At 36.7% G+C, this 23217-nt stretch overlaps 1 protein-coding gene across 1 annotated transcript in view; it reads left to right on the top strand.

Annotated features, from left to right (window-relative positions):
- Positions 1-23217, top strand: part of WDPCP (WD repeat containing planar cell polarity effector) — a 153477-nt gene that overhangs the window by 66669 nt on the left and 63591 nt on the right. Inside the window, 4 exon segments of the mRNA XM_030447531.1 lie at positions 4265-4456; positions 13061-13670; positions 17663-17851; positions 20423-20546. Of these exon segments, the coding sequence (XP_030303391.1) occupies positions 4265-4456; positions 13061-13670; positions 17663-17851; positions 20423-20546 (1115 nt within the window).

Below are 23217 nucleotides of genomic sequence, written 5' to 3'. Positions count from 1 at the left end.
AGCTGATACTGTAGAGCAGTGTAAATTGTAAACCTTTGTATAACTGATCAGAACAGCTCAAATTCTAAAAATATGAGCTATTGAAAAAGTAAAAAAAAAATTACATGGCATTCTGAGTTAATGAGTTAAAATGCTGTGCTAAGAGGGATCCAATTTTCTACTGTATTTAGGCTAAGGGCTCAGACACACAGTTGAGTTACCCCTGCTTAACAGATTACCCTTGTGTCAGCTGAGCAGCAGTGACTGACCCTTTGCACATTCTCAGCATCTAACAAGCATGAAGCAAAATCTGTAATGGTAAACCTCAGTGTAAAAGATTTAAGCTAATGTGTTTTACCTCTTGTTTGCTGTGGGCTAAAAATGCACGCATGGTCAATTACTATGGCTTAGCTGATATACACGAACTCATAAAGTTATGATAATTCAGTCATCTGTCTGAGTTCCAAGACTGTTGTAGTTCTTTGCAGAAATCTTAATTTCCCCTCTAGTTACAGTAATCATATTGTTAGAAGAGTTGGTTTTACAATTAAGCTGCTGAGCTAGGACTCGGATATAGAAGGTGAGTTTCTCACCACTGACAAACTACGTATGTGACCTTAGGGAAGTAACTTGATGTCTCTCTATCTCAATTCACTACTTACACAGTGAAGATTAAAATACTCCCTTTTTTTCCAGCCCTTTATGTATGAGTCTGTCTATATCATAGTCACAGCAGTAGCTGAAAGGTAGTCTGGAAATAGCTGAGCTGGCTCTATACTAGCTGGATCTCAGTAGAAACCAGCTCATCACAAGCTGAATTACATTGTGTCCTGGATGGAATAGGTGTGTAGACATAACTTATCTTGACCATAAACTCTTTGACATCAGGGAAGTGGCTGACCTTAGGTGGAAGTGCTTGGTGCTACAACAGTATGAAAAAATAATCAGCCAAAGGCAATTTGAACAGGCAGAGTAGGAAAGGGACTGCATCAAATTCACTGCAAGAACAAAGGAGAGACAAGCCTTTGCCCAAGAAAGGTAGAAATATGTACTAAGCAAAAGAGAGAGGTTGTATTTATTTCAGACCAGATAAATGTTAGAGAAAACCATCTTGTGCTAGCAAATATTTTCCCCTTGACAGCCTCTCAGTAATTTGCTTCCTTACATAAGGGAGTTTGCATCTGCAAGGTGAGCTTTTTAAGGGTATGTTTAATTTAAGTTTTCCCATATTGGGTTTTAACTTCCTTGGTAGAAATACTTTCTGCAAAGATGAATATCTAATACATTTTCCAGGCTGTTTCAGTTCAGGGCCTCTTTTCAGCAATGACTTGTGTTTGTGAGATTGATCCAACCTCTATAACGTGGATTTGAGACAGTTCACTGTTCACCAGGAACTGAGCTGGTACGTAGTTTACTTTAAAATGATATGTGCTTGTGCCTGGCCTATGGAATATAGTTCCTTTGTATAAAATCTATATATATAGCCATTATAGCTATGGGCATAGCTCCTTAATTAATATTTAGAAAATATACTTTCATTCCAAGTATTGCTGGGCTTTTTTGTATTGAGTGATTATGATGGTTTTTTTCTTGGGAAAGGACAGCCTAATCCATAGAAAACTCTCTCTGCCCTAAGAAACCAGAAATATCTGCTCTACTCCTTAATAGGGTTGTTATGTTCTGTGTTTTGCTGACACAGCTGAGCTTCTGGAAAGGCCTCCATGTTCAATATTAACTTTGCTTTCTCTTGAAATCAGTGGGAATCACTATGGATTATTTCTTTGCCAGCCAAAAAAAAAAAAAAAAGCATTTGCATTTTTTAATTGAATATTCTTTTGTGTGTGCCTTGCTAGTTAGGCAGCTAAATATAATTTTTATTATCTCCAAAATTGCACCAGTGTCAGCCAGCAGAAAGTATTCTTCACTACTGCAATAATATTATGTCAGCTCTCTGCACTGAATTAGAGCTCTTCGTGGCTGCTTTTGGTCCGACTTACAAAAGCTAGAAGATCAGAGACACAATCAACATACTGTCTGTATCAGTAGTAACAAAAGAAACAAAAAATGGTCCTCAAGTGCAAGTCTACAAACTTGTAATAATACACACTTTAGAATAAGCATACTTAGGGTTGATTTGTCTTTTTCAAGAGATATTGAACTGAAAGGGAGTTTGCTCTGGTATTAAACTACTATTGGATTAAAATATGGAGGTAAGATTCAGGGAATTTGAGTGTAGCCTTTTCCTTTACCTCTGACATTTGGTGTAGCCTTGAGAAATTTACATAGTATTTGGGCTTAAATTCCCATTTTTAAAATGAGAAAAGTGCTTGATTGCCATCACGTATAATGGTATCATTATATTTCTGTCATATTTACTTTGGTACCCAGACAGACATGACTGCACACTGTTCACTGTCCAGCCTCATGGTGGGCAGTATTGGCATGGAATGCCATGCATCTCTGGACTGCCAGAAGTCAACCATGCTTTTCTCCTCATAGTTTGTTATTTATCCCAAACTTGGTTTGTTTTTTTTTTTACATAATATATACTTAAATAGAAGAATTACTTTCTCTGTCCTCTTCTTTTTTAAACAATACCTCCTTAAACTCTATTTGCACTTTGAAAAAAGGAAGGATGTCTTATTCTATGAATCACAACAGTTTTGAAGACTAGCAAATTATAAAAACAATTATTAACACACACTTTTTTTTCAGTGCCGTTATTCCATGTTCAAAAGTGCCACATCTAATGCAAGATGTAAAGGTTTACAGAAGATTTGTCTGTTACATGTGAAATTGTTATGAACAGTTAATGTTGCAATACAGCACTAATTAGTATCTGTGAAAGTGTTCTTAAGCTGTGTAGTAGCTGTGAAAGTGTATGTGTTTTGATTCAAATACCATCTACCTGCTAGCTTTTATGTATGGTTTCTCTTTCCACTTCTAAAAAGTATTTTGACAAGTAAGACACAGGATGTTCTGAAAATACTGACCTTTTGCAAGTTTTCCCATTTTTTAAAATCCATTTCAATTTACTGAAGGAAGAGACACAGTACAAGGAGCTAAATGTTTACCATGAGAGAACAACATTGGTAATTACTTTGATTTCAGTTCCTTTTGATGTGTATTCAGGGGATGAAGAGGTCAATAATATTATGACCATGCAAATAGAAAAGGGTTCTTTTTGACCATATAAAAAACAGCAAAGGATTATTAAAGCATTAACCTTGATTTTAATGGCCTTGGTTGAGTGGTGAGATCACAATTTGGATGAGCCTGATTATTTACTAAATACAATACATAAATGCAACGGGTTCTTAACACCCATTGCACTCTGGCATTATCGCATTACTGCCATCCTTTGTTGCCTTGCAGACAGGAATATGAAAGCAATCTGTCATGTAGTGAGACTGGCTCCAGAAGCATTTCTCTGATAAGAAGACCCCCTGCCCTTTGCTAGTGTCTGGTCCAGTAGGCTTAGCCATGCGCTTAATCCCCAGAAAGTGGTTCGATTATTGCTGACCAGCAATGGCAAGATAGTTTTTTTTTCCCCTAGCTATCAACCTTCCATTAATTCCTTAAGCAGAAATGCGGTGCAATCTATATTTCCTTGGCATGTGTCACCCAGATGGTGCACTGCTCATGTTTTCAAATAACCATGCTCCAAAATAACAGAGTTTGAATAATAAATTCCACAAATCCTTCCTGAGAAAGAGGCACAATTCTCAAGAGCTGCATAAACTTTACACATGATGCTGTAGCTCATCCACATTATGCAGAAAAGTATATATTCTCTTGCAAAGAGCATATTTGTATCTGGATTCCTTAATTTAGGGGGGGAAAGGAAAGATATGTGTTTGCCTAACCACTGTAGAATATATTTAATATTTGATTATGTCTTAAACACTAGCCTTAGCTCCCTGGTCAGCTTTGCAGAACTTGTCATTTAATATGGCTAAGCTTAAATCCTGTGTGTAGGTCGATGCTGTCAAGCAACCATGACTGTACATTTTGGTATTGATTGGAGTCATTGCAGTAAATTCCTTCTTAACTCACATTCCTTTCCTTCCCAATCCCCTCCCCACAGATAAAAGTGTGAGCATGTCTTTTTCTGTCTGAGGAGATATTTTTTACATTTGCAGACAGCCTATATGAAGATACATGTAAGCAGCCCTCTCTGTATATATATACATTCTCTTTCACACATCCAAAGTAAATGCTCTGAAATGCTCCTACTATGCCATTTTATCACCTCAAATATTTCCTGCATTTTTTCTTCCATCAGATTTCTTACATTGATTTACTTGGACCACAAGGTAGAAGGATGAAACGTCACCTGGCAATAAACAGTATGCAAGATATGGTCATTTGCTGGTGGTCAGCAACTAGTGATGGAGCATGGCCTTGGTCTCCTATTTCCTGTGAGAGGGACAGAGCCAATTTATTTCTATTAGGCTGTGCACATGGCAAATTGGAGGTAAAGTGCTGAACTCTCTTGTTATATAATTTTTTTTATTTGCTAAAGAAATAACTGTTCAACTTAAAAGCATATTCAGGTAGATATAAAGAACGGATATGGTAAAAATGTAAGAACAGAAGATCAGCCATTATAATCCTAAAAACAAAGGTTTGTTATTTAATGAAAAAAGCAACTTATTTAGTGTGGGGTTTTTTCACATCAAAACTGGCGATCTGAGAAATGTAGCAAGGAAGTTAGGTCTTTATAGTGTAATAGCTTTGGAGCTTCTAACACTGAAAAAAAGTGTCAGAGTACCACTAGAAAACTCTTGAGTTAGAAACTGTAGCTGTTGTGTGCTTGTCTAATGCAATTATTTTGCATTGTCTGCAGTGTTAACTGATAGGCATTTTACATCTATTTTAAATGTTTTATTATAAAACTTTAGCTACAACACAGTTGCTGCTTAAGTGTTTGCTGTGAGTATTGATCAAGTCAGGGACCAATTTTTTTTCTTAAAGAAAAAGTCAAAATTCCCCATCTATAGGTGGAAACATAAGCCACAAGTTAGAACAAGGCTACAAGCTGATCCTTTTCCTGACACTTGCTTAGCTTACCTTTTTAGGCAGGCATTTACGTTTCATCTATTTCATTTTTATTTCATCTATTTGAGGATATTTGAATCCATTTCTTGTGTTAGGTAAAAACTTCAAAATTAAGCTATTTTGGCATACTCTGAAAAGAACTGGATGCTAAATTTTAAATGTGAAAGCTGTTCTCCTGTATTTGGAGGTTTATCTTCAGTTTAGTCTAAGCCACTACTAATATGGACTAAAAAGGCACTGACTATGGGGGAAGATCACAAACTTGACAATCAGCTGGGAATAAGTACTCTGTAGTAACTATTACAGGCTATTTCCCTGTAGGGGAATTTAGAATAAGCTGCTCTTAGAAACAACATCCTGTTTTCTTTAATTAATAAAAACGTAAATGTTTTAAATTGTTGGAATTATTACTTTGAGAATGGATACTAATTTCAGTGAGGTGTTTCTCCCTTGGGATTTTCTATTTATTGAAAGCTAAGGAGAAAAGGTAGTTGAGACAGCTTTTCTTTCTCACTGCAGTCATTAGCCACTGTAGAATTTAAGTTTAAATTATCTCTAATTCTGCCTTCTTTACTTCTTTTCAATTGACCCCTCTCCACTAGCGGTCATCAGTGACTCATCTCTCTCTCCTCTGCCTGGTGTACACCTGCAGTTCTCAATTCCCCCTGCAGCTATGCCCAATCACATATAAAAATTACTTTGGGAGCAAAAACATGTGTCTGTTCTTTGTAAGATTTCCCAGCCTAGTCCTTGTGCCAGTTTGATATTAAGAAACTTCATCCTACTAGCATTTCAGATCTTATTTCTTACCATGACTTCTATGTGCCTGGGTTCTGACAGTGACATTCCCATGCCTTTTGTTTCCTTCCCACATCTTCCAGAAAGCTCCCTAATGCCCACCTAGCAGTTCACAATCTCTGTTTTCTGAGATGTTTTTGAAAGACTCATTTCTTGAAAAAAAAAAAAAATCACAGAAGCCACCCTGTCAGTTTAAAGATTTTTCCATTTCATTTTATGTATTATAGGAAGATTTCCAAATGGCAGCATTGCTTTGCATCTTCCAGTACACCTTGTTTTATCTTTTTCTGGTTTAGACTTGCTCAGGGCTGTGACTGTCTAGTGTAGTCCCAAGAACATCACTGGTGGTTAACAAAATAATGATAATAAGCATTCACTGAGCCTGTAGGTCTAAACTCAGTCCTTTTTAATTTAGCCCATATTGTAATATAAATATAAGAAAGGTATTTCTAAAATAAGAACTGCCAAATTTAACTGTTCACTTGCTTTCCCTTTTGCCTGTACTTGCCTGTTTTAATTCTAAAATCCTTGGACGAAATTAATTTTCCTGTATTTGTCAATAACATACCAAGCATTATGCCAGGGCTATGGAAAACTTATTCATATATAGATAACAAACTGTCTTACTGGTTGTCAATTACTCTGTTCTGCATACTTATCTCTTGGATGCTCAGTGAGCTGCTGTATAAGGCTGAAGACACTCTGCCTATATGCTTCCCCCTGTGTATCCATGACATGTTACCTATAGTACTGTTTGGGGTTTTGTCCTTGATTTCTCTAGCACTCCTAATGTGCAGTAGTTAAATTCCTGTGCATTAATGAAGAATGTCATAACCCAGCAGCTCTAGAAGTAGCCTCAACCCCTAGTCTGTGGTTTACTGAGACATATTTTTCCCCTCCAGAGTCTTGGAGGCAGACTTTAATTTAACCCCTTTAACTTCTGAGGGTTGTTTCATATATTGAACACAAGCAAAATTGTGGCTAGTGGCTAGTATTTCTGCACATCTTATAAGCACTTACTCTTTAGGTCAGGTTCCACAAAAATAGTGTTTCAATAAGCATGCTTATTTGCCTCTCTTTGCTGCTACTCCCGTAGCACTTGTAGTGTTTCTCAGGTCTAGACCCAAATAAAACATGACATGCCATTGTTATGCAAGAAAGTAAATCAATATTTATCATATTTGACCAATAATAGGAATTTTTCCCCATAAATGGTAATCATCAACAGAAAAAGAATGAGAAGCATGAACTGATTTGGTTTGGAGCATTCATTAAAAAGAAGTGTAGTAAAACAATACCACCAACATTTTCCTTGAAAACAGTAGTATTGCTTGGAAAAGTAGGGACTGGTGAATGCCTAACCCATACAGAGCTGTTTGGCATGTTGGGTTTATGAAAAAGTAAGGCAAGCCTGAGGAAATGAATGGGTGCTACCCACAGCACCTGGGTGCTGACCTACAAAAACCACAAAAAGATCTGCCAGCTGCTGACACTCTTATTGTTGTGGCAGAGAAAGGGTAAATGTGGCATTTAATAATGCTGCTTCCTCCCTGGAAGAGTTTTCTGAGTGATATTTGCTGCCCACCAGAAGAATGCTTGTTAGGATGAGGACAGGAGTAGCTCCAGGACAAGGCAACTCAACCCTTCATCATGATAATGTCCTGTAACTGCACAGTCTCTGTTGGGATGATTCATATTGCACATCCAGTGTTTGGAGTATTGTGAACTTAAACTGCTTTTCAAGCTAATGGAGGAAATACATTTTACATTTGAAATACACTATAAATGTGATTTGAATTTTGCTGTGTGGCTTTACATCTTAACATTTGCTACTATTAAAGCTAGAGGTAGATATTATAAAAACAGAAGCTACTTTCTCCTTGCAAATCTTGACTTGTTTTATTCCTGTTTGGTTTTTTTCCCTTCTTTTCCCTTCTTTTTTTTCTCTTTTTTTTTTTTTTTTTTTTTTTTTTTTCTTTTTTTTTCTTTTTTTTTTTCTTTTTTTTTCTTTTTTTTTTCTTTTTCTTTTTTTTTTTTTCTGAGGTCAGTGTTTACTACGTTAAATGTTATAGGATTTGGTGAGGAATCTTCCCTTGAAGAAAGAAAAGCACTTTTCCATTTAGCATATGACTTTGCTTCAGCATGTGATATATGTTCATGTGCATATGTTCATGCTGCTGCAGGACTATTTGTCTCTTGAACTTTTGTCTGTTCTCTGGCATGCACTGGTTTACTCTGGGAAACTCATCTGTTCTCCAATTTATTTAATTCTTGGGGGTTTGTTTGCGTCTTCTTTGTTAAAATACCAATGTTCAAGATGTTATTTAAATTGTCTCCCTGTGCAGATAATGTTGATATTTTGATTTCAAAACCAGAAGAGGAATCTTCCAGAAATCATTTCAAACAATTTGCTGTGGATAAAATAGGATCTAATGTGAAATCATCCTTGGATTAAATGCTTTGAGAGAAAGTCATGTTAAAATCAACAGGAATTTTATTCTGCAAACAAAACTTATCAGGAGGTGATGATGCCAGGGCTCAGTTACTGTAGTACTTTGCATTTGTCTTTGACATATTCATTTTCTCTCCATTTAGTGCTAGTGTGAATCACTGAAATTATGCTTCAATCTTGTGGAAAAAAATAATTTGCCTGAGAGAGAATATTGTTTTTCTTTCTCCTAAGAGATAATATTTAATAGTTATTGTGCCTCAAGCTTGTAAATAAACACAGGATCTTTTATGAGTGAACTATCCTACAATTACTCCATCACTCAGAAAAACATCTACGGTGTGTGACTGAATAGCTGAAATATCTCTCACACGTGTATAGAAAGAATGTAAAATCCTCAGTGTCAATTGGGTTAAAAGTTCAGTGAATAATATGGGATAAAGATGATGATGATAAATTTTGAAAGAAAATAAGAATAAATGTTGGCTGAAAATCTAAATAATAAGATTTCATTTGGGACTGTAAATACAATGCAGTGCAATAAGTAACCTAGAGAAGGAGCCTTGCATTTTTGTTTTAGAAATTATTAAAAATAGGGTGGGGTTTTTTTCTTCCATCTTCATAGTGCAGTATTTAAAACTATTTTACACTAGTGTGCACTACACTTCCCACTCTACATTTCTAATTAAAGTGTTTTTTGTTATTTGGAGCCTCACTCTGTGAAATTAAATAAGCATTTTTTTAACACCCATGAAATAAATCAAACATTTTTCTCATCTGAAAGACACACAATTCAGTCACAGCAAGCTTATTTCTCTGCTGCTTTTGTTTTCTTTTTTTATCTGCCTGGTAAGCCAATTTTCTGCTTAAGAACCACTGGTTAAAACTCTTATTTGTTTTGTTATGTGGACTTTATCCTTTCCCAACACTCTATGCAAAATACTCACAATTTTAAGTGTTCAGAAATTTGCACTGAATACTGCCCACACAAGCTAATGCTATTTCTTTCAAACATAAAATGAAAGTATTTTAGTTAGCATAATTCAAGCCCTTTTTTTGCAATGGTTAGCAGATTCCTCTACTTGGATTTTTATGATTTCTGACTCTATGATTTGAGAACTTCACCTGTATATTATCCCTCATGCTGCTGATGAGCTGTTGTAGAGCACAAGCAAGTACTGCAAGGCTAAAACAATATTAATGTGCAGAAGTGGTATGTAACTGCCACAATAATAAGGGAAATATGCATCATAAGTTATGTGGCCAGTATTTAAATATTTGTGCTATGTTTTTTGTAGCGTATATGTCACAAAGCTAAAAGGGACTTTTGGCCCATATTTATTTTACAGAATGTAACTGGTTTTACTCCATGCAAAGTACTTTCAGAAGTCTTTGCTTAAAATCCAAGGGTAAGTGCTTAGTCCAGGATTTATGGAAAGCACTTAACACTGAATGGGATTATGCATCCCACCATTTGATATTACGCCTCTGTCTTTTTAGATCTGCTGCCTGTTTCTTCCTGCTCAAAGCCTACAGTTGTCCTACCCACTTCTGTGGGAAATCCTTCAGCTTTTGCCTTCCCATTCTCCTAGCAAATCATGTTTTATTAACTTAAAAACATATTGATATTTCAATGTCCCCTTGAAGGTTCCAGAGAACTGCTGCTCACTGGGAAGGAGTACCAGCAGATTCCTTTAAATGAACTGCTAAAGCACTAAGTGCACTACATTTGCTAGCACATGGCTGGTTACCAGATAGAAAAACAATTGGCAGATAATGGGGTGCCATCTTCTTGGCAAAAAAGATGTTTTGATTGTTAGACTTCTTTTCAAAAGCATCATTAGCCTTATTAACATGTTTCTGTAGTTGTTCCTCTCTCTGCTTTAGTTTTCTACTTAATGGCATGAAGAATCCATCATGGTAGTTTATGACAGGGAAAATCAAATCTTCCCTCTCAGATGAAAGAGAATATCCATTTTTTCCCCCATTCAGAGTGCCAAATGCCAGTTACATTCAGCAAAACTGGAAACCAGAACAAAGAAGTCTTTCGGCTTGGTACTCTTCCTCCAAGAGGCACATGAGGCCACTGATGCGTGAGAAGCTGCTTATCTGTGCCAATCTAAGGAGAAACGTTCCTCTTGTTTTCAGCCAGAATATGAACAGCAATGTATAGAAAACATTTCTTTCAGCCTAATTTGTTTAAACCTTCTGTCAAAACTTCTGTTTTAAAATGCAATAAGTAGTCTGTCTCTCCTCACAGGAACTTTTCCCTAGTTTAGAATTGTGTAATATACAGCAACCAGACCTACCCTAGACTTCATTTAAAGGTTCTGCTCTCAAACTTACGTGAAACTAGGAAACATCTTATCTCAAGGCTCATTATTTTAGCTTTCCAAAATACAAGTTTTTACTTTCTTTTAAATTCAAAGTAATGAGCAACATTCTGTTCCACTTTTCCTTTAATGAGGTAGAGCAATGTTATTAATTGGATTCATGCTGCCTCTCAAATGATCAAATTACATTTACTATTTCCAGCAGTCAGTTCTACGGAGTTCTAAAATCCCTTTTCGTGTTTTCCTTCCCTATTGTCTTTAACTCTGTTCAGTCTTTCATCTCTCATAGGCTTGATTTTCTTGTAGCTTATGAGGAGATGTCCACAGAAGAACCCTGGTTTTGGATGAAACTATGTAGATGAATAATGCAATGCATTGAAACCTGCCACAGGAAGACAGAAATCTGAGTCTCAGAGGGCCTCAAGGCTCATTTCACCGAAGTTATGGAAGCTTTGAAGACTTGCTTGGGCAAGACTTCTATTTCACATATTTGAAAGGCAGCTACCTGGGTCTCTATACATACTCCTAGGAAAAACTACAGAACAAACAATAATGTTTCACCTTGTCTTTATTTGGGGTTACAGAGCTCTGGGGTCACAGTAATCCTTTGTCCACAGTAAGTTCTTTTACAGGTTTGCTTGCTGTGCAATTAAGCTACATATTTCAACATAGTTCTAACATCTGCACAGTAGCCACTTCACATTTGGTCTACAGAAATGACCAGTTGCAGATGCTAAATCATTGGTGAGGGAATGGTGGAAGTGAGAAAATGGGTTTTTAGACTATGTAATAAAATCTTTTATTGTTTCTATAAAATCTTTTATTTCCTCTTTGGTATATATTTCTGTTGATCACTACTCTTCTATGAAATCAGTTTACTTGGTTTTCACAAGTTGGATGCAATGGCTTCTGCATGAAATGCTTTTGCATGAAATGGTTCTTAAACTAGCTCAGACTTTTGTATTTACAAGAAGTTGGTTTGCAGCCACAGAATTGCAATAATCTTTTTTTTTTTTTTCCTTCTTTCCAATGGGAAACCCTGACAAATAAACCATCAGAACAAAACATGAGTCTGGTCAACATGCTGAATAAGTTCTCAATAAATTCATTATTTGCTTCTAAAATAACGCATGGTATGAAAAAAAAATAAAAAATCTTAATTTCTTATTTTTCTCCTTTGCAGGATGAAGGGTTAAATTCTATGTTCAGTTGATCTTGTGATCTGTGGAAATCAATTTTAAAATTCTCTAACATTATGTGTTTCTGTTTTCAACCTGAATACCCAGATTTGTTCTCTTGCCCTACCTCTGCCCTTTAATCACATTTGTTACCCCTTTCTGTGTAAATGGTACTTGCCTACCACCTGGTCTCAAAAGCAGGGGCTTACAAAATTAGTGGCAGGTCAGTGCTTTAGTTTATACTGTGAAGTATGCTATTGGGTATACCTGAGGGTGGGGTTTGGCTCAATTTGACATTTTCCTTTCACTCTTTATTTCTGCATGAACAAACACCAGCAAGTTTCTCACTGACTTCTACTACACTCATTCTTCTAGAGAGACATGAGTTTTCTCTGTCCTTCTGAGAAACAGCTTTTCATGAGCCAATTTGTAATTTATTTACAGCTGGTATTTCTCCTCCTATAGAATACCTCGTGCTCAAACCCACACATTATAGGACATGAATCTTCACTGGAGCCTGCTGTTGCCTTCAGCACTATATGGTATTTCCCATTAGTCCACACTACAAATTCTTGCACTTTGCCAGATGCTGTCTTTGTATCATGTTCTGCCTTTGCATTCTTCTTCCAGTTTGTTCAACCTTCAAGTACCCCTAAGTGGTTCTCTTCTTTCTGCCATCACAAATTCATTTGTTCTGCGTCTAGAGCTATATAGCACCAAAGAACATCTACCCAACACCTACTCATTTGGCAATGCGTACTGTAAACTGTTTAAACATACCATTGTTTCTACCACTACAGTGTAATATTTTCTGTTACTGTGGCCCAGGGCAAATAATCAAAAATGTTCTGTGTGTGATGCTCAGAGTAACCTATTATAATTTTTTTTCCCAGAATTTTTGGGATTTCTCCCCCACTGTACTTGTCGATAATCAATTAGTTTATGTTAGTCAGCTGCTCATTTCTCCTCTTACCACGACTTCCAGGACCATCCCCTCTTCTATACTCCCTTCAGCTAACCTATTATTTACTCTGGACAAACAAATATGACTCAGACTGTATTGCAGGGGTTTTAATAAAATGAATTAACCTTTTAAAGGTTAAACCAGCATGGATTTAACAACTCCATTTCTAAAATGCCTGTTTGTTTTAGCTTACTGACCCACAGGAGAGCATATTTGCAGCAGTCTGTTTCTTTTAAAATCATCAAAGTAAAAACAAATTGTTACAAAGTACGACCAAAACATTTTGGATTTTTTTCAGGTTTTGAGTTATGTGCGTACAGAATGGGATCCTCTTGATGCCAGCTTCAGCACCAATCAGCCTCATCAGATTTACACAGTAGAACACTCCATCTCCACAGACAAAGCACCCATGGCTGACAGCTGCCTCTACAAATGTGTAAAGAACAAAATTCAGTGTGCAACAGTCACTAGAATACCACTGCCCTCCAAGGCCATCAGCTGTTGCAGAGATGCTACAGAAGACAAACTAGTCCTGGGTTGTGAAGATTCATCAATAATTCTGTATGAAGCCTACAACCAAGTGACTCTTTTAGCTCAAGCAGAACTGTGTCCTGCTCTAATAACTTACCACCCTGATGGAGCCATCTTCGTGGTAGGCAGCTCCCAGGGGGAGTTGCAACTTTTTGACACGGCACTGAACCCAGTTAAAATTCAGCTCTTAGCACAGGACTATTTGCCTGAGACAACTCTGCAATTCAGTAAACACTTTGATGTGCCTAGCAGCCTTATCCAGATCCAGTGGGCTGCTTCTCAACCTGCATCTACCAGCAATGATGGCACAGATATTCATGATCTTTTGCTGGTTAGATTTGACAAAGGACCACTAGGAGTACTTCACTTTAAACTTGGTAAGTTACTAAGCACATCTATTGAACCTTGAGACCTCAAGGAAATCTCTGCACCTCACATGTCTCTTGTAGTTTGAAAGCAACACCTTCATTTTAAATATATGGGACCCTAGCCTTAAAAGCACATGGTTCCAATGATGCCTTAAGATGTGAACCAAGGAGTTCATTATGTTTCACAATTACTTAGTATCTTATGTATCTTCTGTGTGGTCTGATATATTAGGACCATGATCTGTTGCTGGATCAGGGTTCCATTATGTTCCTTGCTACTGTAATAAAGCCTAACAGTTTCTCATATTGAAAAATTTTTTTATTCTCTGGTATATAATTTTAGGAATTGTATTAATTCTATAGTAATAGACCTAACAAGCTAAAAGAAGCTATTTTAAATAATATTAATGGAATATTAATTCTTTGTTATTTTTTTTAATGTATGGTGCAACTGTTTTTCCTGGCTTCAATGAAAGAAATGGTGTAACTATTTGTACTGAAGACTTTTCACAAAAGATGGAAGGTTTTTATAACCTTCAGAGAAGTTTGGTCTCTCGGTTAATTTGCCGAAAGTTGTGACTGAAAGAAGTAATAATACTAATTTTAGTATTTATATAGCTCTTCTCACTTTAGGAGTATGGAGACTTTAAGAGAGTAAAACCATAACTATTTTCATTTTACAAACAGAATAACAAGGAGCAGTAAAGGAAAGCTAAAAGGCTTTCCAAGAGTTACATAACAAGCCGGTGGCTGAACTAAGAATAAAACGCCTGCAGTTGCTCATCAGTGAGAACTGTATTCATTCTATTCAAGCTGGGCAAGTTACATTGGTGCAAACCTACTGTGAGAGCTAAAAAAACCAATCATGCTTAAATCTTCTGACTACCAACCCTGTGTTTCAGCAGGGCAGACAGCCGTGTCGAAAGATACTCATCCTGGAAAATTTCAGCATTTTGCTCATTGTCTATCCAAGGAAACAGGATTGCCTTTGTAGAGTTTTTTATGATTACAGGAGGTTTTTGTGATTCACTTGTATAAAGCTACTGAGATTAGGAAGAAGCTTTTTTTTTAAAAGAAAACCCAGATGACAGTAAAGTTTGAATATCTGCTTTATGGCTTTACTGATTGAGACACGTGTGCTTTTGTGGGGAGTAAGCCTATCTAAAAGTACTGCAGACCTAAACATTTGAAAAACTTTAATAACTGTGCAACTGCAAAAAGGTACATTTATATCATAGGATGTTAGTAACAAAAATAACAGATAGGCTTATAGTTGTATAACTTTAAAAGATATGATCCAGGTTATTACTGTTGTCCAAAAATACTATTTAAAAAAAACTGCTTAGAAGTTATCATTTATTTTGAGATAATTTAGCTGCATTACATTCAATGACAGGTTTAATATTTACAGAGTACCCTAGAACACTAATTATAATAGCTATTTGATGTTTTTATGCACGTTGGCCATTAAAAAAACCCTCTAAATAACCTCTTACCTGTCAAGCAGAAGGCACTCTACCCACATCTACCTTGCTTTTCTTCAGCCCTCCCTTGTGGGGTTTTCTCACAACAGCTTTCCAGAAAGCACAGCTTTCCCCTTGCTATCTTTAGCACATTTATGTTCTTAGGAAGGCGAGCAGGCTCTCAGTGCAGGGATTTAGAGGCCTTTCCTGCTAATTGCCAGCTTGTAAACTTAATTGGACTGTCTCCCTGGGCACCGTTCCTAAATCAATTAGGCAGTGAGTTGGCTGTCACCAATTTTTCCCAAGCAGGTTGCCTGGAAGCACACCACCCAGAAGAAGTCAAGCATCCAAACGGGAAGATGTTGACCTCTACAGCTGAAAGTTATCACATTTTAAAATTCATTCTGTATAATTACTGTAAAATCTCTTCTAGGAAGAATGTAAAGATTTCTCTACCTCCCCTCCCTGTGCTACGTTCTGTTGTATGCTGGTTTTCAGCTTTGCCACTCCTCAGTTTGCCAGGCTACCAAGGTGATGCTGTGTTGAGTAGTCAGCTGCTCTTCCCAACCTGAGCAGTTTTTAGGTTTCTGCTATTTAAGAAATATTGCTCATATAAATTATAGGGAGAATTTAGGGGTCCATGACAGCAAAACCCAGACAGGCATTCAGATCTGAAATAAAATCTCTAACTTATGGCTTGGAATTGTTTCCCATAGAAGTCTGTTAAGAAACTATGTGAATGAGAATAGGCAAATATTTTTTTAACTTCCAGCTGATATATTAAGGTTGGGCAAGTTCTATGAATTCTCCATTGTGCTGCCTAGCCAGATTTATTTTACAAAAAGATTCACAATAAAGTTAGCTTCAAACATTAGTGGTAAATATTTTTGGTGTCAAATGCCAGATTAATTTTCAAAAGCATTATGACTTGTTGATGTCAACCCAGATCTTGTATAATGACACTGCTGACAGAGTTTCAGCATTGCAGGCCTCGAAAGACATTAAATATAGTATGTTTAATTATCATGCACATAAGTATTTTTATCTTCACTTCGTGATTAATGTAGAGATTGCCCAACTTAGGTGATACTTCAGAAACACTAAACATTTAGGAATAATAAAGTCTACTGTAACAATAAGATATTATCACACATACACAGGCTAAACGTGTCTGTTACACAGACATACACATTACATATCCATAGGCTGTAATACATGAAACTGTAAAGTGAAATGCAATAGACGGGCATGTGCTTTCTTTAATGTCACAACAAAACTTAGATATTTCTGTTGCAAAAAATAAATATGTAATCTTTTTTTCCTAAAACCATCAGATAGACAGTTTCTCGGAAGGTTATGTGTCTTCAAAATATAGTCAGATGTTTTCCTCTATTTTCTCATCTCTTATTTTACATCACAAGCTATAGTCACAGCTACATTTATGAAAATTTTCAAGGTATATTTTCTATATATCAGGTCTGCTTTTCTGTTATCAGACTATGGCTTTAATATCAGTATTAAATTCAGATTATTCTCTTTATCGTCAGAATTTTTCCTTAGAATTAAGTTTTAAAAACAACATCAGAATAGAAAATGAACAAATAAAATAAAAAACCATTATGTAGCTTTATTCTGGTCTCTTTCTAATATCTGGAGCAATAGTGATAAAGAATACTCTAACCCAGTGACCCAAAACAAGCAAGAATTGCTGTAATGCCCTGTGTGGCCTATGTTACATAATTTGATGGGCAGTCACAGACAATGAATAACATTACGCTCTGCAGCTTTTCGGATCTTTTCTGATCAGAAGCTGAGTTCTGCAAGCCAAGAAAATCTATGTCTTCTAATTTCTACTTTTCAGAGATGGAGTGCTGTAGATAAATTGTGTTCTCATGGAGTGAGCAATGTGTTGCTTGGGTTTTTCCCTTTTGGCAAGCATGTTCTTGGTTCACATGTAACTGTAATTCTGAAGTTCCTAAATGTGGTATCTTTCATGATATTTCCTTGCAGAAGAAATATTTCACTTAGAAAGTTTTGCCAAGCTAGAAGTAAGTTCTAGAGCAATTGCAATATGGAAAGTAAACAAGTAACTGCTGCTTTGATGTTTGAGCTTCTGTGAAGTTCTGTGTTTCTGTGAGACAAATGCTGTTTTATAGTGTTGTCCAGCAGAATTTCCCTAAAGGAGGGATGTACTAGGAACATGAATTATTTTGTCAAATCTAATAATGAGAAACTTCTAAGCTTTTTCTTCCATGTCCAAACTTCATTATATGATGTTGTCACTAGTAGATATTGGCCACATTCACTCAAACTCCTTGTATGAAGTTCATCGATGTTTTTTTCCTGCTCTCCAGAGCACTCTCAGTTTAAATATACCTAGATAATAAGGAGCTATCTCAGATAAAAATTGAAAAATCAAACCCATTAACTTAAGCTTCCAAATTTTAACCAAGAGCAATTACTTTGTACTTTAAAGTGTTCAGCCACTGGTTTACATATTCATAACACTATCCTTGGTTTTGATATTTCCTGTAAAAGGTGTGGTCACAAAAGGACAGCTGGGCCTTGTGGAGATCATCCATCAGTACATTCGTTACGATGAGATACATGAGGCAATTAATGTCCTGAACACCATGAACTGGAACACAATGGGTCGTCAGTGTTACATATGCTTAAGTGCCATCGTCAATCACCTTCTTAAACAAAAGCTTACACCAGAAAGAGAAGGTAAGGGACTGATTATATTTTTAGTGTATTTTTATGGTGTCTTCGTAATTCATACATGGATTATGACACTATATTTATTGACTTTTGTAAAGAATACAATAGTGAGAATCCAGGCAGTCAACCAGATTATGGTACTTAATGATCAAATGTCATTTGTATGCAAGTAATTTCAATGAAATCTCCATCAATGTGTTGATTGCATTTTAGTTCATTTGTATCAATAGTGATACTAAACAATGCATCTTTTAATATATATATGGTATAGGCATGACTTAATATATATAGCACTATCTTTCATGTGCTGTAACTTTATTTCATTACATAAACTTAGCTTATGTTACAGGGTACCATTAGGTCATATAGGATTAAAATGCTTGTTATGTATTCATACTGAGACAGCCCCAACTTGAGGAGGGATGTTTTCCTGCTATGGGGGCAAGAGATTTCAGCACGGGTTTTAAGGTGCTTTTGAAGGGTCATTCTTTCATTACAAGATCCAAAGGCTTTGAATACACTATCCTCTGCTGCCTCCTTTAGGATTATAGCATTTGTCCTCAATGTAATTTTCTGGCTCCCTGCAGTAGTAGCTGAGTTCCCTCACAAGAAATTACGAATTTTAAGTTCAGCCTCGTCTCTGCTGAAGCCTGGTGTGATGCCTTCCTCTGATTTGCTGTGTATCTTGAAGCTCAACAGACTTCATGATTTCAAGTGCCTTGATTTAGTGAAGGTGTTATCCTCCAGTCTGGTGTGCAGACAGCTGGGGACCAGGCATCTTCTATGGAAAAAAAGAACACTTAGGATTCTGGCGTGTTTGATGATAGAAAAACTGCAAGGTGTCCTATATTGCTGCCAAGCCATCAACTATGCCGTTTTGGGGATCTGATTTTTTAAATATCTCTGCAAACATAGTGTATCAATTCTAAATAAAACATGTTTTTAAAAGGACACAGGAAAAGGGCTGGTTTCCAAACTCTTATAAAAATATGCACATTATAAATAGATGTCTGTGTGTTTCTCCCCATGAAGCTCCCTAAAAACTGTTTACAGCAGATGGAATTTCATTCTGCCTAGGAGTTATTCTATATGAATCCTACAAATTTGGCATGGTAATTTCTTTTCTTTTTTATTAGCAAAACCCAGTGGGGCCTTTTATTTATAGCGACAGGGCAGTTATCTTTCAGATCTTTATTCTGCCTTCTACATCAAGCTGGGCTATCTAATGAATCTATAACTGTGCTAGTATTTACTTGTATTCTGTGTACATTGAAATATTTCAGAAGTACAAAACATGCTGTCAGAAAAACAGCAATGGCAAGAGACTATAGCTTGTTTTTGCAAAGATACTCTGTATTCAATTTTAATCTAAATTGACTGCTGTTTTGAAAAAAATAACTTCAAAGTTCAACTTAGCTTACTGTCTAGATTTAAGATAATGCAAAACCTAATTTACCAGCAGTTTGCCTGTGTTCCTAACACGGTACTATTAGCACATTTAGTGCTATCAAGCCTAATAAAATGTATATAGCTATGCTTGGAAATACAGATCAATATCACTAAATACAGTACTGGCTAGTTTAAACAAATGTTAACAACAGCAACTCAATGAAATTTTGTCTGCCTGAGGAGACATTCAGTTATATTGTGCTTTTAAAGCCCCCACAAATTTCTGATTAGCAGTACCATTTTGCACATTCACTCTGACAAGAGAATGTGTGTAGCAAATATATAGCACAATCTCCCTGTTCTGCCCATAAAAAATTGGACTACATTAACTCTCAAGCAGAAGTCACATAACAGAAATATTATTGATCATCTAAATTTCCTTTCATCTAAGCATGTGGGACACAAATGAATACTGTGTATTTTATTGTGTTATTTATAATTTTGTATTAAAAATATGTAGAAAAATGCCATAGAGCTCCAGCTGTGACATATAGCAGACATATAGAAAGTATTTGAAGCAGAGAGAACTTCTGTAACAAAAGTCTTTGTTTTATTGATTACAAGGAAGGTTATCCTGTTTCCCACCACTTCATGCTGTAGGGGGATCAAACCCATAGGGTTTCTAGACCCTTTTGTTTAAAGTTTTTAAAGAACTGTGGGCTGAAAGAGGTTCCTTAGACCTCAAGGGCATCACAAGAAGGGTTCTGTCACCTGCTGACCTAACACATTAATCCCTGAAAACCTGAAATTCCTTGTTGTTTGCCTTAGAGGACAAAGATGATTTGAGCTAATTGAGAGTTGATCTCTACTGGACAAACTTGCTTAAACTGTATTATTCTCATGAGTCAGTTTTAATTGCATGCTGCTAGTGAGAACTGGATGTGTTATAGACTTCTCCATACTTTTGACAGCTTTTGTTGCTCAAAGTCATTGTCAACTCTGCCTCAAAGTGAAAGTTTATATGCACATTTGTGTTTGTACAATATGTCATATTTTAATTTCATCTGTCCTACAACAACATTACATTTCATCAGTGTCTGAGGGCTTTGACTGACTGCAAACACGAACAACCTGTTGTAATTCAAATGGTTTCACTTGTTTCATTACTGCTGCGTTTGAACTCCACAGCACAGCTCGAGGCAAGCCTTGGAACCTTTTATGCTCCAACAAGACCCCTCTTGGATACAACAGTGCTGGAGTACAGGGACCCAATCAGCAGATATGCAAGAAGGTTCTTCCACCACCTGCTCAGGTGAATGACAGTTTCAGCTTCTATCAACTTAAAATTAATTGCATATTTCAATAACTACCTGCTTTAATGTGGCTAACATTTTTCAAGAGGACCACCCCTGAAAAAAATGCATTCAGTGATACTGTTTGTTTTACTTGCACTTCATTCCTTTCAAGTACAGCATTGCAGATAAAATGCTATTCAGAGCTCTTCTATCATCAATACACTTAAAATGAATCAGCCTTTCCCTTTTAGCTTGATAGAGAAAAGACAGCATGCTTCTGCAAGATTTCACCAACTGCTTGCAGATTAGCTGTTGTAGCAGCTCACAAACTTGAAGAAAATACAGGGTTTAAGTGGATGCTAAAATGAAAATGAAGGGTATGTGATTCAAGACATTTTTGCCTTTGCACCTGAGTGTTTTGTTATTCTCATATCAGAGTTCTGACATAGAAGTTTACGTTCCAGTAATTTCTAGTGAATTTTCAGTGATATTAAAATAAGAGGAAATTAAATGTTGCATTTATCTATAAATTGTATGACATTAGAAAAGTCATAATCCCAAATTCAGCTAGAACTCAGACTGCATTGGTTTATTGCTGCATTTTTCCTTCATGAGAAATGAATAGCCTAAATTTTCATCAGTTATAAATACCAATATACAGCCGCTTAACTTGTTGATGTGTTAGCCATAAATACAGCTGGAACATTTCCTCTGAGAATTATCCAGTGGGTGAAAATAAGGAGAAATTGCCTTCTGAATAATACAGTAATGCCTTGTTGAAGAGCAGTGTAGTTGGACATAGTGAGAAGACCTGCAATGCACCCCTTTATGGCCATCCATCCAGATTATATACATTGTCTGCATATGCAAAGCTAGGAACTGCAATTTACTTTGACAGTACAGCCTGTACTTCTTCCAGATCTTAAAGAGAAATATTTTATACTGTCTTCTGCATTTTGAATCTGAGTAGGATCAACTTTCTGGTAAAAAGGTCCATTCCATGTTATTATTAATTATTCTAAGTAGAAGAATGCTCCAAATATCTGCATAATATGCCCCAGCCTTTCACAGGATTTTTTTTAACAGATGTGGCTGCAGTAGCAGATACAAGCTCTGCTTTTGCCTTTCTCCTAGAAACCAGCAGGGAAGAGCTGTTGCTACAGTGGCCAACGGTGGTGGCTGTGGGCCAGTTGCCTGCAGAGGCCAGATGTGGAAAGAACGCTGCAGAGATTGCTGAGAGGTGTGACTGTAGTACTTTTACATCTTCAAGAGAAAGGTGTATTCCCTCTGACTCAGGATTTGCTTCCAAGTGCTAGCAGGCATGCAGAGGCATGGGGCCCTGGCTGAGCTTTCAGCCCTTGGGGCTGCTGAACACAGCTGAAACACTGACTCAATCTCTCTAGCAGACAAGAAGCTTCAGTGTCAGAACGCTGCCTGGACAGCGTGGGGCACAGGCAGGAGGTGTGTAGGAGAGTCTGCCTGTGTCTTTTGCCTCCACTATGAAGCAACCCTTGAGCAATCTACTGTTATGGCAGTTTTGGGGACACAAGTGTTGTTTTGCTGTTTCCCTATTGTCAAAGGGATTTATATTTAGCTGAATCAAAGCGATAGGATCATGTGATTGCTGCAGAACAGATGGTAGTGCTTAAAGCTTATCTGAGAAGACATAATCTAAGTACAAAATGAAATGTTCAGAAATGGAAGATTGATCTGATAGAAAGCAAGGGAACTATGTCCAGAGCTGATCTTTATTGTATTAAAGCGTCTGTGCCTTAATTGGTGTTTATTTCCTTTTAGATGTTTTCTTAAGTGATTTAGAATGATTTGAATGTAGGCTAAACAAAGAGTGCTACAGATTTGCTGGAGGAATGGTAAATGGTGGTTTTGGATGACAGAATGCCATCCAGGTGCAATGCAATGTCTAGGAGAATCATAAGGAGACACAATGCTCACTGAGTCCTTTAGGCATGCAAAAGGTGCAACCACTGCTATTAAATTTGCTTGTGAGGAGCCAGCAAGGCAAGCCACTGCTGCCAGCCTGCATTTACAAGTGCATGTTCAGAACAGGAAAAAAAGAGAGGAGAAAATTTTGCTCTTGCCTTTTCAGGTCACCAAATTATGCCCTTGAGGACACTAAATATGGAGTAGCCCTCCCACCTTTATTAGTTTATTAGAGATGGCAAGGCTTTATTTTAAGTCAGTTATATGCTCTCTGTCTCCAGCTTTGTTATTTGATTTATTCGCTTCTTTACCTTTATTCATTTAGCACTAAATACTTGCAAGCTAGGTACAAATAGTTAATGAATCTCTTCAGAGTGTATTTATGTTACCGCAGATGTGTCTGCATGACCAAACAAGAAGACTTGAATGCAGATGCTCTGTGAACTGTCAGCACCAACTTGATGCAGCACCAGAGGATGTTTGTTTCTGTCTTGTGAGCATGATGAGACAAAAGCAAAGTGATCGCTGTGTACCCTGTTGCATCAAGAAGTGGAGGACACATAGTGCTTCCTAGTTTATGTGCACTATATGGCTGATATTCAAAAAATATTTATTAGAATAGAGTAAGGCCTTCTGAATTTCCTTTGGTCTTCAGAGGAAGAAAGCAGCAGATGTGCAGAAGGCAAATCTAGAGTAAAAGGAGCTGGAACACACAGGGAGAAATTCAGAAGTGGGGTTGGAAGAGTA

This window comes from Calypte anna, chromosome 3 (genome assembly GCF_003957555.1).
Source record: "Calypte anna isolate BGI_N300 chromosome 3, bCalAnn1_v1.p, whole genome shotgun sequence".
In the NCBI taxonomy this organism is placed as follows: domain Eukaryota; kingdom Metazoa; phylum Chordata; class Aves; order Apodiformes; family Trochilidae; genus Calypte; species Calypte anna.
This window is presented reverse-complemented; position numbering and strand designations above follow the sequence as displayed.